At 42.7% G+C, this 16,520-nt stretch overlaps 1 protein-coding gene across 3 annotated transcripts in view; it reads right to left on the bottom strand.

Moving 5' to 3' along the window:
• Positions 1 to 8,222: 8,222 nt before the first annotated feature.
• The window catches only part of SPIRE1 (spire type actin nucleation factor 1), a 186,884-nt gene continuing 178,586 nt past the window's right edge, over positions 8,223 to 16,520 (bottom strand). For all 3 annotated transcript variants that reach the window (XM_050938809.1, XM_050938810.1, XM_050938811.1), the window contains one exon: positions 8,223 to 16,408. In XM_050938809.1, coding sequence (XP_050794766.1) covers positions 16,150 to 16,408 — 259 coding nt within the window. In that variant the 3' untranslated portion in view covers positions 8,223 to 16,149. The remainder of the gene's footprint in view (positions 16,409 to 16,520) is intronic.

Genomic DNA, 16,520 nt, shown 5'->3' with positions numbered 1-16,520 from the left:
TTCCCGGAACCCCCCTTGAAGCCGCCCAACAGCGCTGCAGTGTGGCCACATCTAACACCACTTGCAGCGCTGGTTGCTGTAAGTGTGGCCACTCTGCAGCGCTGGCCCTATACAGCTGTACTAATACAGCTGTAACAACCAGCGCTGCAAAACTTTAGATGTAGACATGGCCAAAGTTTTTAGGAGTGCTTAAAAAAACACACACAAAAAAAGCAGAGTTGGCTTTCTCTAGACTTTTTTTTCCCCCCCTCCAGAGTTTTCCATGAACTTCCAGTGTTTCTTGTATTTGTCTTTTACATTTTTAACAATATTTTTCTTTGGCATGCATAATCCTTTTTCAGCTCATTTAAATGTTTCTGGTCATAGCCCTTTGTCTGTCTGGGAAAACAAGATTGTAAAATCCAGTAACACCTACCGCTTAGAATATTTGCAGGAAAAATGTAAATTGGATTGCTTTCCAAAAAGTGTGAAATCCAAAACTCTTACAGGTACTGATCTTTCTTTGACATGTGAAAGCAGCACAAGTTTCTGATGCAGCCTTAAAAAGTACAGTTGTGATTTGTTGAATTTAAATTAAATCGTTTTTGTGTGCAAAGGCTGAAGAAACAGTCTGTTGCGAAGACTTGATTCCTTGTGCAAACAGAACAAATGGTTTAGAAAACTACTTTTTGAGTGAAAATTTTAAATTATTTTTTAATGGTAAAAATAAATGATTGTTCCATAACTCGCTTTGATTTTGAGTTCTTTAAAATACAATGTTATTTTGGTGGAAAACCCACCAAACACATGCATGATTCAGTTTGATAATTGTAGAAACACTATGCTGATACTAGCATTGTTCTCTTTTAAATTCAGAGGTAGGTCTGTCGCTGTCAAAGTACACTTTACTACCAGGTAAATATTTCTATTTAAAAAAAAAAAAAAAAAAAAAAAAAAATTGGTTGGATGATAGGACTTAACCTTAGCTTTTCAGAAGCCAGTCAGTGGCAGTAAAAATTTACCTTTTTGTCTTTATATGGACCTCAGGTGTTTCCTACATGAAACAGGCACTTACTCCCAGGTCTTAATTCTGAATATGTTTCTTTCTTCAAAGGACAAGGAGAACTTGTAAGTGTTACATGGTGCTCTTTGCTTGGGGGGAGGGAAATGCAGGAAGGAGTCATTGCAAAGAAGTATCAGATACTACCTTGCCATTTCATCCTGGCACAAATGAGTGACATACAATGGGCACACCTGTGCAAATGAGATAAAACAGGTGTGACTCATTGGGGGAAGTTTGTATTACTACAACTTCCCAACTCATGCCTGCGGTGGGAGGTGTTTAAATGCACAGGTGTGGCTATGCTGCAGTAAAACAGCCATGGCTGGCCTGTGCCAGCTGAAGTGGGCTCACAGACCTGTATAATTGTACTGTAGACTTTTATGATGTGAGGAGTGGGAATCCTGGAGCCCAGGCTCTAGTCTGAGGCCACATGTCTACAGTACAGTTTTATACTTCTGCGAGCTTGATTCAACTAAGATGGGCTAGCCGGTGGGTGTTTCTTATTGCAGTGCAGACAATGCCTCTAGGTAGATGCTCTTAGGCCCTTGCAGTTTGTTGATCACCCTTGCATTGTGCCTAACATTGCTGTTATGTTAAGCCTGAATTATTGTTGCTTAGGATAGCCTTAAATCACTGCAGATATTAAAACACAGCTTAACTACCCCTGCAGCATTTGCTACTTGGCTCCTTCCAGTCTTGGATGTGACTGCTTCTGTCCCATCCTACCTCTCCTCAACAACTCTTCTAGAACAGCCAATGGTACTGCCCCTTCCATCTGGTTCAGACACATACTTTGGGCTGCTCCACAATGCTTTATTGGGGTGTGTGTGTGTCGTGGGGGGATGTGTGGGAGGGATAGCTCAGTGGTTTGAGCATTGGCCTACTAAACCCAGGGTTGCAAGCTCAATCCTTGAGGGGGCTACTTAGGGATCTGGGGCAAAAATCAGTACTTGGTCCTGCTAGTGAAGGCAGGGGACTGGACTCAGTGACCATTCTCAGGTCCCTTCCAGTTCTAGGAGACAGGTAGGAATATCTTCCCCCTGGCCTCAGCGGTTCTCCCTGATCACTAGTTGCCCTGGGCTTTTGTTGACCCCCCGCTTTTGGCCTGGAAGGCCATGACTTGGGCTGTAGCTATACTGGGGAAGGAAGTTGATCCTATCTGCTGCTTGGCTTTGCTCCCAAGAGGGCATTAAGAGCTTCTGGGATGTCTGCCCACCTAATGCCCTGTTGGCCTAGGTCACTGCCTCTGTCCTTGCTCTGCCTCCCCCTTAGTCTGACAATCATTCAGGGTAGGGAGGGCCCTCTGCTTTAAGTCCCTTGAAAAGATGCAAGTTGCATCCACACTTCATAATTTTGCTAAGGACAGCCTCTTGCACTGTCCTTTTCTGTAATCTAATACCACCCAGCCTGCGTATGTGCACGCTGGGGACCACCGAGTGATAGATCATACTGCACTTTAGCTGCCTTACCGGAAGTTCATCAGGTGCAATGTTACTTGGGATCTATCTTGACTTCCAGTGAGAAGCTCCTCCTCTTTCATGCCTGACTTTAGAGTTTCTATTTTCCTAGGGCTTGTCAGAACTGTTTTCTGTTTTGCTGGGATTCTCTCTTGAGGAGCTGTGAGAGATAAAGACTTCCTTTAAAAAGTGGAAGTCGAAGCCTAGTGAGGCAAATAGAAAGGAGCACAAACACTGCCAGCTTTAGTGCAAGAGTGTAATAAGAAAAGCCAAAGAGGAGTTTGAAGAACAGCTAGCCCAAAAACTCCAAAGGTAATAACAAAATGTGTAAGTACATTAGCAGGCTTCCTGCTTCTGAACAACCAGTGGGGCCTCTTGAAGATCAAAATACAAAAGGATCGCTTAAAGATGATAGTCATTGCAGAGAAACTAAATTGATTCTTTGCTTCAGTCTTCATGGCTGAGGATGTTAGGGAGATTCCCAAACCTGAGCTGGCTTTTGTAGGTGACAAATCTGAGGAACTGTCACAGATTGAAGTGTCACTAGAGGAGGTTTTGGAATTAATTGATAAACTAACAAGTCACCAGGCCCAGATAGCATTCACCCAAGAATTCTGAAAGAACTCAAATGTGAAGTTGCGGAACTATTAACTAAGGTTTGTAACCTATCCTTTAAATCGGCTTCAGTACCCAATGACTGGAAGTTAGCTAATGTAACGCCAATATTTAAAAAGGGCTCTAGAGGTGATCCCAGCAATTACAGACTGGTAAGTCTAATGTCGGTACCAGGCAAATTAGTTGAAACAATAGTTAAGAATAAAATTGTCAGACACATAGAAAAACAAACTGTTGAGCAATAGTCAATATGGTTCCTGTAAAGGGAAATCGTGTCTTACTAATTGATTAGAGTTCTTTGAAGGGGTCAACAAACATGTGGACAAGGGGGATCCAGTGGACATAGTGTACTTAGATTTCCAGAAAGCCTTTGACAAGGTTCCTCACCAAAGGCTCTTAGGTAAATTAAGCTGTCATGGGATAAAAGGGTAGGTCCTTTCATGGATTGAGAACTGGTTAAAAGACAGGGAACAAAGGGTAGGAATAAATGGTAAATTCTCAAAATGGAGAGGGGTAACTAGTGGTGTTTCCCAAGTCACTCTTAAGACCAATCCTATTCAATTTATTCATAAATGATCTGGAGAAAGGGGTAAACAGTGAGGTGGCAAAGTTTGCAGATGATACTAAACTGCTCAAGATAGTTAAGAGCAAAGCAGACTGTGAAGAACTTCAAAAAGATCTCACAAAACTCAGTGATTGGGCAACAAAATGACAAATGAAATTTAATGTGGATATATGTAAAGTAATGCACATTGGAAAAAATAACCCCAACTATACATACAATATGATGGAGGCTAATTTAGCTACAATGGGTCAGGAAAAAGATCTTGGTGTCAGCGTGGATAGTTCTCGGAAGATGTCCGCACAGAGACAGTCAAAAAAGCAAACAGGATGTTAGGAATCATTAAAGAGGGGATAGAGAATAAGACTGAGAATGTTATTGCCCTTATATAAATCCAGGGTATGCCCACATCTCAAATACTGTGTACAGATGTGGTCTCACCTTAAAAAAGATATTCTAGCACTAGAAAAGGGCAACTAAAATGATTAGGGGTTTGGAGAGGGTCCCATATGAGGAAAGATTAAAGAGGCTAGGCCTCTTCAGCCTGGAAAAGAGACTAAGGGGAGATATGACAGAGGTATATAAAATCATGAGTGATGTAGAAAAAGTGGATAAGGAAAAGTTATTTACTTATTCCCAAAATACAAGAACTAGGGGTCATCAAATGAAAATAGATAGCAGGTTTAAAATAAATAAAAGGAAGTTCTTCGCACAGTCAACTTGTGGAACTCCTTACCTGAGGAGGTTGTGAAGGCTGGGACTATAACAATGTTTAAAAGGGAACTGGATAAATTCATGGTGGCTAAGTCCATAAATGGCTATTGCCAGGAAGGGTAAAGAATGGTGTCCCTAGCCTCTGTTCATCAGAGGATGGAGATGGATGGCAGGAGAGAGATCACTTGATCATTGCCTGTTAGCTTCACTTCCTCTGGGGCACCTGGCATTGGCCACTGTTGGTAGACTGATACTGGGCTAGATGGACCTTTGGTCTGACCTGGTAGGACGATTCTTATGTTCTCTCTTCTGGTGAACAGCACTGCTCCAAGTACAGGTATGGTGCTCTGGGCAGTCTGCCCTTTCATTCTGTTCATGTTCCTCCTGCAGTAGTTCTGTGGAGCCACTGTGCAGACGGGCCGTGGCCCTCTGATGGGGACTACATTTTTCACAAGTTACATCTGCATATTCCCAGGCTTGCACAAGAGTCCCCCCCGGGACCTGTGGCACTCACGTATGCTCCCTCCTCCCCTGCATCTATCCATACAAAGTTCTACAATATCTTCCAACTCTTCGGCTGGAACAGTCTTTCTCTGGTTAGTCGTCTGTGTGTGTATGAAAATCTCTGATGGAGCAGATTTTTTCTAGTCTTGCACTAATCAAAATGCCCTAAAACTGGGACCTTTTAATGTGGTTCTCTCTTGTATGGGACACTTCTAACTCTAATTTCTCAAATGTTGAGGTAGAAAACCCTACATTGCTAGTGTGGGCTGTGGCACTGCAGACAACAGAAACAAGGGAAAATCTTACATCCTAAGGCTGAGTTAAATAAAAAAAAAAAAAAAACAACTAGGACCTAACCGGTGCAGCAACTTTTGGTTCGGCGAGGTGAGGCCAAAAAAGAAAGAAAATCATTTGACTCACTAAAGGGCAGTAGGTGCAGGTTTAGATAGGAATCCTACACTATAGTACTATAAGGGTCGAAAGAAAGGATGGATGGAAGGGGTTTTGGTTGTACTATTGTCAATGCAGATCTTACCTACATGTACATCATTAAACAAGTAAGAGCTGAAGCAGACTTCTAAAGCTGTCTAAATCCCATCTCAGAGTTCCCTTTGTTTCAGAGTAATCTGAGTCTAGGGATTTCTCTCCTTAAAGTAGCTGTTCTGATGTTAGCTGAGACAATTTTGGAAATATCAGTTGTATCTAATATTGATGTCTGTGGACATCATCATCATCATCTGGACCCATGGGAAGGAGACTCTGGAAAAATTCCACCACGATTTCAACAGCTTCCACCCCCACCATCAACCTCAATCTGGACCAATCTACACGGGAGGTCCACTTTCTTGACACCACGGTGCAAATAAGTGATGGTCACATTAACACCACCCTATATCGAAAACCTACCGACCGCTATGCCTACCTTCATGCCTTCAGCTTCCATCCCAGGCACATCACACGATCCATTGTCTACAGCCAAGCACTGAGGTACAACCGCATCTGCTCTAACCCCTCAGACAGAGACCAACACCTACAAAATCTCCACCAAGCATTCTCAAAACTACAATACCCGCACGAGGAAATAAGGAAACAGATCAACAGAGCCAGACGTGTACCCAGAAGCCTCCTACTGCAAGACAAACCCAAGAAAGAAACCAACAGGACTCCACTGGCCATCACATACAGCCCCCAGCTAAAACCCCTCCAACGCATCATCAAGGATCTACAACCCATCCTGGACAATGATCCCACACTTTCACAGGCCTTGGGTGGCAGGCCAGTCCTTGCCCACAGACAACCTGCCAACCTGAAACATATTCTCACCAGTAACTGCACACCGCACCATAATAACTCTAGCTCAGGAACCAATCCATGCAACAAACCTCGATGCCAACTCTGCCCACATATCTACACCAGCGACACCATCACAGGACCTAACCAGATCAGCCACACCATCACTGGTTCATTCACCTGCACATCCATCAATGTAATATACGCCATCATATGCCAGCAATGCCCCTCTGCTATGTACATCGGCCAAACTGGACAGTCTCTACGGAAAAGGATAAATGGACACAAATCAGACATTAGGAATGGCAATATACAAAAACCTGTAGGAGAGCACTTCAACCTCCCTGGCCACACTATAGCAGACCTTAAGGTGGCCATCCTGCAGCAAAAAAACTTCAGGACCAGACTTCAAAGAGAAACTGCTGAGCTTCAGTTCATCTGCAAATTTGACACCATCAGCTGAGGATTGAACAAAGACTGTGAATGGCTTGCCAATTACAGAATCAGTTTCTCCTCTCTTGGTTTTCACACCTCAACTGCTAGAACAGGGACTCATCCTCCCTGATTGAACTGACCTCGTTATCTCTAGCTTGCTTGCTAGCATGTATATACCTGCGCCTGAAATTTCCATTACATGCATCTGAGGAAGTGGGTATTCACCCATGAAAGCTCATGCTCCAAAATGTCTGTTAGTCTATAAGGTGCCACAGGCTTCTTTGCTGCTTTTACAGATCCAGACTAACACGGCTACCCCTCTGATCCTCAAACTGTGACTCTCTGCCCTATCTCTAATGTAAGGTGCCATGCACATCTATGGTGCTAAGTAATTACACACTCTACTGAAGTAACTACTGTGTATTGTTTTCTATGTAGTAAAAACAGGCAAGTATTTGCAGCTTATGGATTCTTCCCCCTCCCCGCCCCAAAAAATATTTGAGCTGGTCTAGCCCAGGGAGTAGGAAACAGCAGTGGTGAAACAAGCAACTAGTATTTCCTTAAAGAGAATGCACAGATACATTCATGTCTTGCTATGATTCAACAGGTGTAAAGTAAACAAGGAGGATGAACAATTCTTGCCTGGTGAATAGTTAAAGCTGAGCTTATTATGGGTTAATGGTTCCTCCCACATGTGTCACTGGCACCATGTGTTTTGACTAGAGGCTGGAAGGAGAATGCTTAACTGTAGCTGAGGTTTCTTAAAAAATAACTCCACATTTTTTGTATATAATAGGTATAGTTTAAGCCTTATTTTTGGAAGGTAAATTACCTCTGACCATCTCAGAGCCCTGTCATAGTTTCTGCACAGAGTTGTGACCGCTAGGCCTTTTACATAACCAAATCACCAGCTAACATTCAGCTGCCACTTTTCAGCAGTGTGAAAAATGTTGGACTGGACATGAAGACAAAGTTAGGCCTTTGGGACTAAGTCAGTGGCATGCTGGAGCAAAATTCACCCTTATAGGGGGTGTGTTTTGGTTTGTTTTTTTTTTTAGTGAAGCCTGAAGTAACACCCAGCAATCCACTCTCACAGGACTACCACAAGGTGAGTTTAAATTCAATGGCGGCAGAATCCAGGTACTAAGAAGTTAAAAGTGCTCTGATCTCTTAAACACAAAGGAGAGTTGTTACAAGGTAAAACAAACCTTAATTTGATATTGCCTGACTTTATAAAAGGACTGTCTCCTAAGGCAAGGGGAGCAGCAGTTGGCATACAAGAGCCATTGTATTAGGTTCTGCAGTACTACAGCAGTGGGATTTTGGACACCATAAATGTGTGAAGAAAGTGTGCAAAGGAGAAACTTAACTGTATGTGTTCCCCTTCCTCCCAGCTCCTGTATTTAATTTTGGGCCTCAAGGCTTGCTAGCTCCCTGACCCTTCGTAATTTCTCCCACTAGTTAAGAGTCTATAACAGCAACTAGTATTTAGGGTACTAAGGCTAAGAACAAAAAACAACAACACGATATAAAAGCCTCTTTTAAAATACTCAAGGTATGTTTTTACCATTCATTATGTTAAGAAAGCTGGAACTAGAGAATGCACCTTTTAAGAGCTTTTTTATTAGTAATGCATAAACAAACTGCATTTCAGTATCACAGCATGAAAACATCCTATTGCCTTTCTTGCATATAAATGATTGACCTTATCTACTGGAAGCCATACAAAAGTACATGCACCATGAGAGCACAGACGAAGAAGGGATTTGAGAAATTAACACTTTGGAGTTTGGTTTCTGCTATAGCCTTAAAGATTGCTTTGAAATACACTCTAAGGTGAAACCTACTGCATGGAATTGGTGGTGCCTGTGCTTAGGCTGTAAGCTCAGTGCAGGTGTCCTTTGTATGTAGTGCAAGGGTGAGCAAATTAATAGGCGCCACCCTAAGTTAATGCCAACTTCCATAGGCCTGGAAAGAATGAAATGACTGCACAGCTTACTGGCAAATGTCGACTCATTTACAGATGAAATACTGACAAATCAATAGGACTAAAGTTCACAAATAAACCTTCAGGTTAAGTTACTTCTGAGGGTGCCTATTACACTGCTACCCTTCATTAAACCCCCTTGCTTGATATGAACCAAATCAAGAAGAGCAGGTGGGTGAGGCATAGGCAAAGACCCAAAAAACCCTCTACTAATGGCTGGCAGCCCTTTACCTGCCATGCAATCTTTTTCATGCACAGGACTATGATGCAGGAGAGCTGGGTTCCAGTCCCACCTTTGACAAAAGCTTCCTGTTGACATTGGGAAGGAGGTGCTGTGATTTCCCCCTTCTATAAACTGTGTATTACCTACCTCACAGAGCTGTACCAAGGCTAAGAAACAAATCCATCTCCTGTAGAGGGGAGTCCAGAGGTGCTATGCAATGCAGAGGTGGAGGGCAGAGGCACACACAGCTGGGCCACTCTCTGTTGCCACATGGATCCTTCTGTCCTCCACCACTGGCTTGGGAGGTGGTGGGGTAGCCCTATGCCAACTTCTCCAGATATTAGTCTGAAATAGGGTCCCTAACGGAGAAGCTCTGTGTCCATTCCATAGCCTACATCTATTCTCAGTGCTTAGCCCAGCTCCTTGGGCCCGGTGCTGGGCACTAGGTTACCTTAGGGGTTGTTAGGCATTTTGAGGAAGGTGTTACAGCAGTACAAAGTACTGTTTCTAACACACAAGCACCCCATGGTTTATGCAGGGGCTGGCCCTATAGACCTATTTCTAGAAACTTTTGAAATCAAAAGTATCAGATTCAAGACTGACCCTCTCAACAACTGGTTTAACACGTTTTCAATGAAAAGCAGTTTACAACAGTCACGTACAGCAGGTGCCAACACCACCTATTTAACCCTACAAAAAGGCCTGGTGGTAGTTCCTAAAAACAGTATGGGCAGGCTTTCTCATTAACTCCTGAAGTGCTAGGCCTCATATACTTGCTGTGCTAATGTCATCCAGTACCATGACACTGTGACCAATGGGAGATTAGGGGGTATCTGGAACATTGACCACACAGCACTTGTGTTCTGCTTGGGCTGACCCAGGTTAATTCTTCATCTGTCATGTAGTTAAAAGAACAGCCTGCTAATGAGAAATTAATATACAGACAAAACAAATACAGCATCAGTTTAATAGTGCACAGGTCCCCTTTTGTGCACTTGCAGGGTGACCATGGACTTGGGGCTTGTCTACACTTGAAAGCTGCTGTGGCACAGCTGCAGCTGTATCACTGCAGCACTTCAGTGTAAACGCTACCTATGCTAAAGAGTTTTCCCATCAGCATAGGTCGGGGTTCTCAAACTGTGGGTTGGGACCCCATTTTAATGGGGTAATCAAAGCTGATGATCGTAAGATTCTCCTACTGTTGGCTGGGCACCAGCGTGGGTCCAGACAGTAGGGTGGGAAAATGCCAGCCGCTGCTCTAGACTGGTGCTAGCCCAATGGTGGGAAAATTTGTGATAATTGTCAGTATACACAAGACCTTGGCAGCATTCATTTTACCTGCCTACATAATGGAAAGTTTGAAAATGGGTTGGGAGCCACCCACAGGAGAAATTGCTAATAATTCTTTAAGTTGCAGAGAGAGAAAGACAGTGATCTTAAAATGCAGTTCTTACAGCAAGCACCTTGAGATACTTCTTGTTATAAAAGCCCAGGTTCTAAAATGCATTTTAGAAAACTGTGGGCCAGATTCTCTGGCCCATTCAAGGTGCTTTGTGCTACTCTAGAACTCAACTGGCCAACAGAAGATTCCCTCTATCTAGTGGAATCCTTTGATGGCATGAGACTGGCAGCAAGGCTCCAACATCATCCTCCCACCACCCAGAACAGGGGCACATCTGGGGGAAAGACAGGATGGGGTCAGGATGTGTCTAAGTCTTGGCAATCCCCCTTCTGGAATGGCCTCTTGGGAGACATGTAAAATGTAATGCTGGTGGCTGGCTCAGGACTGGAAGGCTGCAAAGCTGGTTTAAGACAGACCACTGAAATCTGGCCCTCAAAGTTGCCACAGGGATGGCAGGGGTTCTAGCAGCATCAGCTCATCACCAGTACAAATACTGAAGGAAAGGTTTAACTTCCTTACTTCTCCCAAGTTCAGGTAAATGGGCTCAGGCTGTAATAAGAGTCTGATTGGCTTGTGTTTTGAAGAGATAATGCAGGATCTATGGCTGTTTGGCTGTTTCAGTCGAGTGATCCAGTGACACATACTAGCTGTTTTCGTATTAGGATTTTTTTGTTAAATATTAAGGAAGGTCAAAAGCATATTAGTGAAGTCAGAGGAAAACAAGAGAATGGACTGCATGCCTGTGATTAATATTAACAATTCAGCAGCTCAGTTTTAACAATGTTATATATCAAAGAAAAAACACAGCTTTCAGCCTTCTATATGGAAATGATTTAGAATTTAATGCTAAAATAAGAGGGATGCTGTCGCACAAGACACACAGTTACAGCACCTTTCCGCTACCTACTGTGCAACGTCACTTTCACAAATAAGATTAAAATAATAAAGACATTCCTAAAAGCTGCACAGAACTTCTGGATAAAGTTTAGCATGATTGCTACCTTCATACTTGTCTAAAGTTGGATCTTCCCCCACCTCCCTACCTATAAAACATGCAGCCAATCCTAGAAGGGAGAATCAGAGAACAGACTGGTTTTTGGAAAATAAATTATGATGTATGTGTATTTTATTTTATTATTTTTTCTTGATAGCCTTCCATTTTGGTCTTTGAAAGACTCCTAGTACCTCTCTCACAATGCACAGCAACTACAGGCTCAAAAAAAGATAGGTTGCATGTAGTTATTTCAGATTCTGTAAAAAGTTCAGTGCAATTGATGCATATAGGAAGAGTTAAAATTATATACAGCTCTTCAGCTTGTGATATGAAGGTTTTGGTAGGAATTCATCATACTTTACTTTTCTACTGCTTAGTAGACGCAGTATTTTAATGCAAAAAACATACTTTAATGCTTAGACTCCAGTGGGTCTCACATGCAGTTATACTGCTATTCTAAAGACTATTTTGACCTGTTTCCTGATTTCATGTAGCCCAGTAAGTGCTAAAATCTTACTCATCAACACTGCCTTTGCCAAAAGATACAACCATTTGACTTTTGCAAAATTCTAAAAAGCAGTTAAAATTTGTCTTTATAATAGTTTACACATGAATAACTAATACACACAAAGGCTATGCTCCAAAGGCATTTTATTGTCCTCAGGTTTTGGGATTTTTTTTCCAATAAAGGTCTTAATGAAAAAAACCCATCAGCAATATTGTCATCATGAACATTGAAAGAATGTTTTATACACATAAGAGCTGCCACAAAGCCCTGTTCTCTACCTTTATTGCAGCTGTTAGCAAGGCTGAGCTGGCTTTGAATTCTCAAGACCTGTTTTCATGTATAAAATACAAGACCATTGCATTGCCAACAACAGTTTTTTAACCCCCCCCTTTGGGTCTCCTCTGATGCACTTATACAAGTCTTAGTTTTATTAAACACAGTTAGAAAAAAAAAGATTTTAAACACCTATTGAAATGAGCTCACTGTGCTAGTCCCATGTTCTTTTAAACATAAATTAATTTTAAAATGTCTGTGGAGAGAGGCTCAACTTTAAATCTAATAATATAATCAATAAACATATAAACAAGACTCACTTCCTTTTTAAATCTTCATGGGAAAGTCAATTCCCATTGCTCAATGCATGGCAGCTTTCTAAATATTAATAAATATATTACAGATATTTACAAGCTTTTGTTTTTCTATTCTGACACTGATATGAAATTTAAGTCATAAATAGGACATTGTTGGCAGCTTCATAAGGTACGCAGATAAAGTGGACTGGTCCTTAACAGTTGGAATGGGTTTGGGACACTAGCATGGTGAGGTGGAAAGCTCAAAATAGTCCACTCCATACTGATCCAGAGTGGACGGTGCTGCTTCTCCCTTTGCTTGAGAAAGAGAATTGCATTTCTGACTTTGTTTCCCCTGCCAAATTTAAGGCCATTGTACAAGGGCCAGTTTTCCCTAATATAGATGGAAGCAACCAGCATGGGAAACCCCCTCCAGAGAATGGCAACTTTATGGCAGGATTCCCCTCTCCAGGTACCTCTGGGAGCCTCTGTGTGCTACCATCGCACAGCCCTGGAGGGTCTGAGTCAGGCAGTCAGGAGTAGAACTGGAAGCAGCCAGCCTTTGCACTCTGCTGCCCTCACACACCAGTGGATTCTAAGTTGACAGCCATTCAGTAGTTCACAGGACCATTTTTTGTTCTGTGCCTAGCACAAGATCATGGCGTGTGACTAGGGCTCCTAGGTGTTGCACTAACACAAACGACACACCTTAGTAATGATGCTAGAAGCAGCGTCAGCTCTCCTCTACAGCATCTGTGAGGATGCAATGATATGGGAGAGAAGACCTCACCAAGGAAACCATGCTGAAGGGAGCAAGGATGTTGCACAGAGGAGTAGGCCTTCAGGGATGGCCCAGGATCTGCAGGGCTGGAGTCTGGTTTCACTGCCCATATACTGGATGTGAGGCATTATGAGGCCATGGCTTCTACCACAAACCCCTCCCAACAGAAAGAAAAACATGCCAGATCCTCTGCACCCAAGAGCCTCAAAGACATCAAGGAAGGCGTTTCCTGCTTCTGCAGCTTTTTCCAAGGTGCCATGGAAAGGAGCAGAAAATAGATGTATGGGGTGTAGAGGGGAATGTTTCTCAAGAAAAATTACAAACAGAATGGGGTTTTAAAATAAAAGCCCCACGTGCTTCCCTGGGAGTTGGTCATCTGGTGCGAATACTATGCAAAACAGCAACGGGAAAAGAGGTGGGTGGGTTGGCTGCAGGGATTAATTTCGGCACAGAAACACAAGTGGCAAAAAAGTGCTACCACGATCAAGGGGCTATCATATGACTAACGGGGGATCTTTCTTTATCCATTTCACATGAATTTCACTGTGCTACCCTCGCTATCGTAGGTCCTTAACTCATCAAGATATTGCAATTCCTTTAATGTGAAAGACCCATCGCCCTGAGGTCCCCAGACAGAGGATGTAGCAGCTGCATGGCCCTCTGCAGAAAGGAAAGGGTTAAGAATGGGGACCCACCTATAACTCTGAACTTCCTCTGGTCATCAGTTCAGGCAAACCCTTAACGATATTACCCGATACTTGCTGTGTGCGCAAACTGTCTGTTTATGTAAATACGATTCAAGGAAAATGAGGATGGGCGTGTCCTAGGATGGGTTTAAAGAGCCCTTTGTATAGGCCTTTCAGAACTGCCCAAACACACATTTACCTAATACTAGACTAGCTGCTTTGGAGCTATTACAGTTTAACTTGCAAATATACCTTGAAGGGGGAAATCCTGCACATTTGGGTGGCAGGGAGCCCAGCCTACCGTGGAACTGGGGCAGCTCTACTGCATGGCAGGCGGGGATGGAATTCGGGAAGCCTGTGAAGGTGGTGTCAGTGGGTGGATACTGCCCTCCCACGCAGCAGGGATGGTGCAGCAGCAGTTGCAGAGTGACTCTAATGTTACTCAATGGAATGTGGGAGCCAGACTCTGATCATCAACCCAGATCCTCTCATCAAGTCTAGGATCTGGCGCCTAGTGACTTTTTAAAATGCATAATATTTGGTGCAAGAGATTCTACTTTGTAAATATGTATTTAGAGTTTGAAAACAGATCAACCTTAATTGTATTACGAAAACCCTGTCCTTTGGAGCAGTTCTGAGGTATCTCTCATCAATCTCTAGTACTGAAATGTTAATAAATAGATCTGAATCTTTCCTACTCTGATAGTATATAATACAGCACTGCACTGATATTAAATATCGATCTGGGTATGAAAAATGTTATGAAAAAGTTACTGTGTATGCACAGTAGTTGATTTTCAAGTATTAGTAACTTGGTTGCGTTAACATTTTGAAATACCAAAATGACCTATCTCCATATTATGGACTAAACTCTAATGATGTTTTAACTGCTTTAAAAACATTTGAATATATAAAAAAAAGAGCAAAAAGCATGTGATGTTTGTTAACATTGTAACATTATTGAAACTTAACAGCTAGACTTTTTTCTTCTGTAAGTTTGTTAAAAAGCAAAACAAGCTGCTCCTAATCTGAGACTCTGTTGTCCCAAATTTCATCAGGATCCTAAATTTTACAGCCAAATTATAAACCCTTGAAAAAATGGGATTTATAATGGATATGCTCCCGAACTTTTAATTATAGCAGTGCTTGCATGTTCCACTATAATACAAATATACATATTACCCATACTTCCTCTCTGGGTAACCATGTTACATACTTTACAGGAATTCAGTTAAACTTAGAAGCCTCTCATTTCCCACCCTCCCCATCGAGTGCACAGCTCTATCTACTGCTAAAACTACTACTACCAAATAGAATTATCACAGTACATTCAAGATAAGGAATAAACTACTCCTGCCTGTACAGGAGATACTTATTACACTGGGGGTTAGAAGTACAGCAGCTCAGGGAAAATCACCCCCCATTTGGGCATACAGCCTATTCAGATATTTTGCACTAAAACACAGACATCATCAAGTTCCACAATGAACCATGATCTCAGAGCAGTAACCAGGGGCGGCTCCAGGCACCAGCGCTCCAAGTGCGTGCCTGGGGCGGCAAGCCGCAGGGGGCGGCCTGCCGGTTGCTGTGAGGGCAGCATCAGACAGCCTTTGGCAGTTTTTCTGCAGGAAGTCTGCCGGTTCTGCGGTTTCGGTGGTAATTCAGTGGCGGGTACGCTGAAGGTGCGGGACCAGTGGACCTCCTGCAGAACTGCAGCTGAATCCGCGTGACCAGGGTGGATCTCCCGCAAAACCGCTGCCGAAGGCCGCCTGACTGCTATGCTTGAGGCAGCAAAAAAACAGAGCCGCCCCTGGCAGTCACAACAGTTGAAAGAAAGAATGTTGATAGCACGAGTGAAACCTTTTAGGTTTTGTGCTGTGACACAATGAGACCAACAGCCCACACTAGGTTTTTGGTGTACACCATGGCTCCATGTGCCATATAAACTAGAACATGAACACTATCAGGTTGGTAATGCCAATATGACTTACTGCTTACAATTGTGCTAACATTGACACCTGTGATAGATTTGGTTCTCCTTTAGGAATACAGTTCAACTCTTGTCCTGAAAACAATTCAAGGAATGATAAAAAACTGAATGCAAGTAAAGGCTTTCTATGTGCATAACACGCGTGCACACACAAAGGCAACATTTTCAAACTATTGTTTCCTTCCAGTGCAAATGAGTTATTGGCTGACCTGTTACATATCATTATCTAGAGAGATGAATGTAGAGTCTGTGGAAACCATAGAGTAGCAAAACCTGTGATCTAATGCAAATTCAAGCTCGTAAAATAAAACGAAGGGAAGGACAGTTTCAGTGGTCTTTCTCACGGATGCTGACCTCATGAAGACAAAAGCAAAGAAAAAGGCACAAGACTCAGATCTCATTGATAGTTCTCTCAGAAGGGCAGTATTCAGAGGTGTCTGGTGATGCCGTGTAGAACGACTGTGTTTTCCTTTTTAACCTGGCTCGTTTGTTGGCCAGAGAGAGGCTGCGCCGGCTTGAGCTGATGATTTCTGAAATAAACTTTTTGCAGTCCACACACACCTCCATGGTGCTCCAGTCCTCCATTAACTCTTTGGGAAACTGTAGATCTTCATTTGATTTATCCACAGACTTTGACTTTGTGGACAACCTGAAAAAATAAGAAACCGTCCCTTACTCATTATCATTATTTACATTCAGCACAGCTTTGGACACCAATGGAGACACTTCCCAAAGAGAAAGAATACACTATTCTTGTCCCA

This window comes from Gopherus flavomarginatus, chromosome 2, assembly GCF_025201925.1.
Source record: "Gopherus flavomarginatus isolate rGopFla2 chromosome 2, rGopFla2.mat.asm, whole genome shotgun sequence".
Classification (NCBI taxonomy): Eukaryota; Metazoa; Chordata; order Testudines; family Testudinidae; genus Gopherus; species Gopherus flavomarginatus.
The sequence above is the reverse complement of the archived record's forward strand: the minus strand, read 5'-3'. Positions and strand labels throughout refer to the sequence as shown.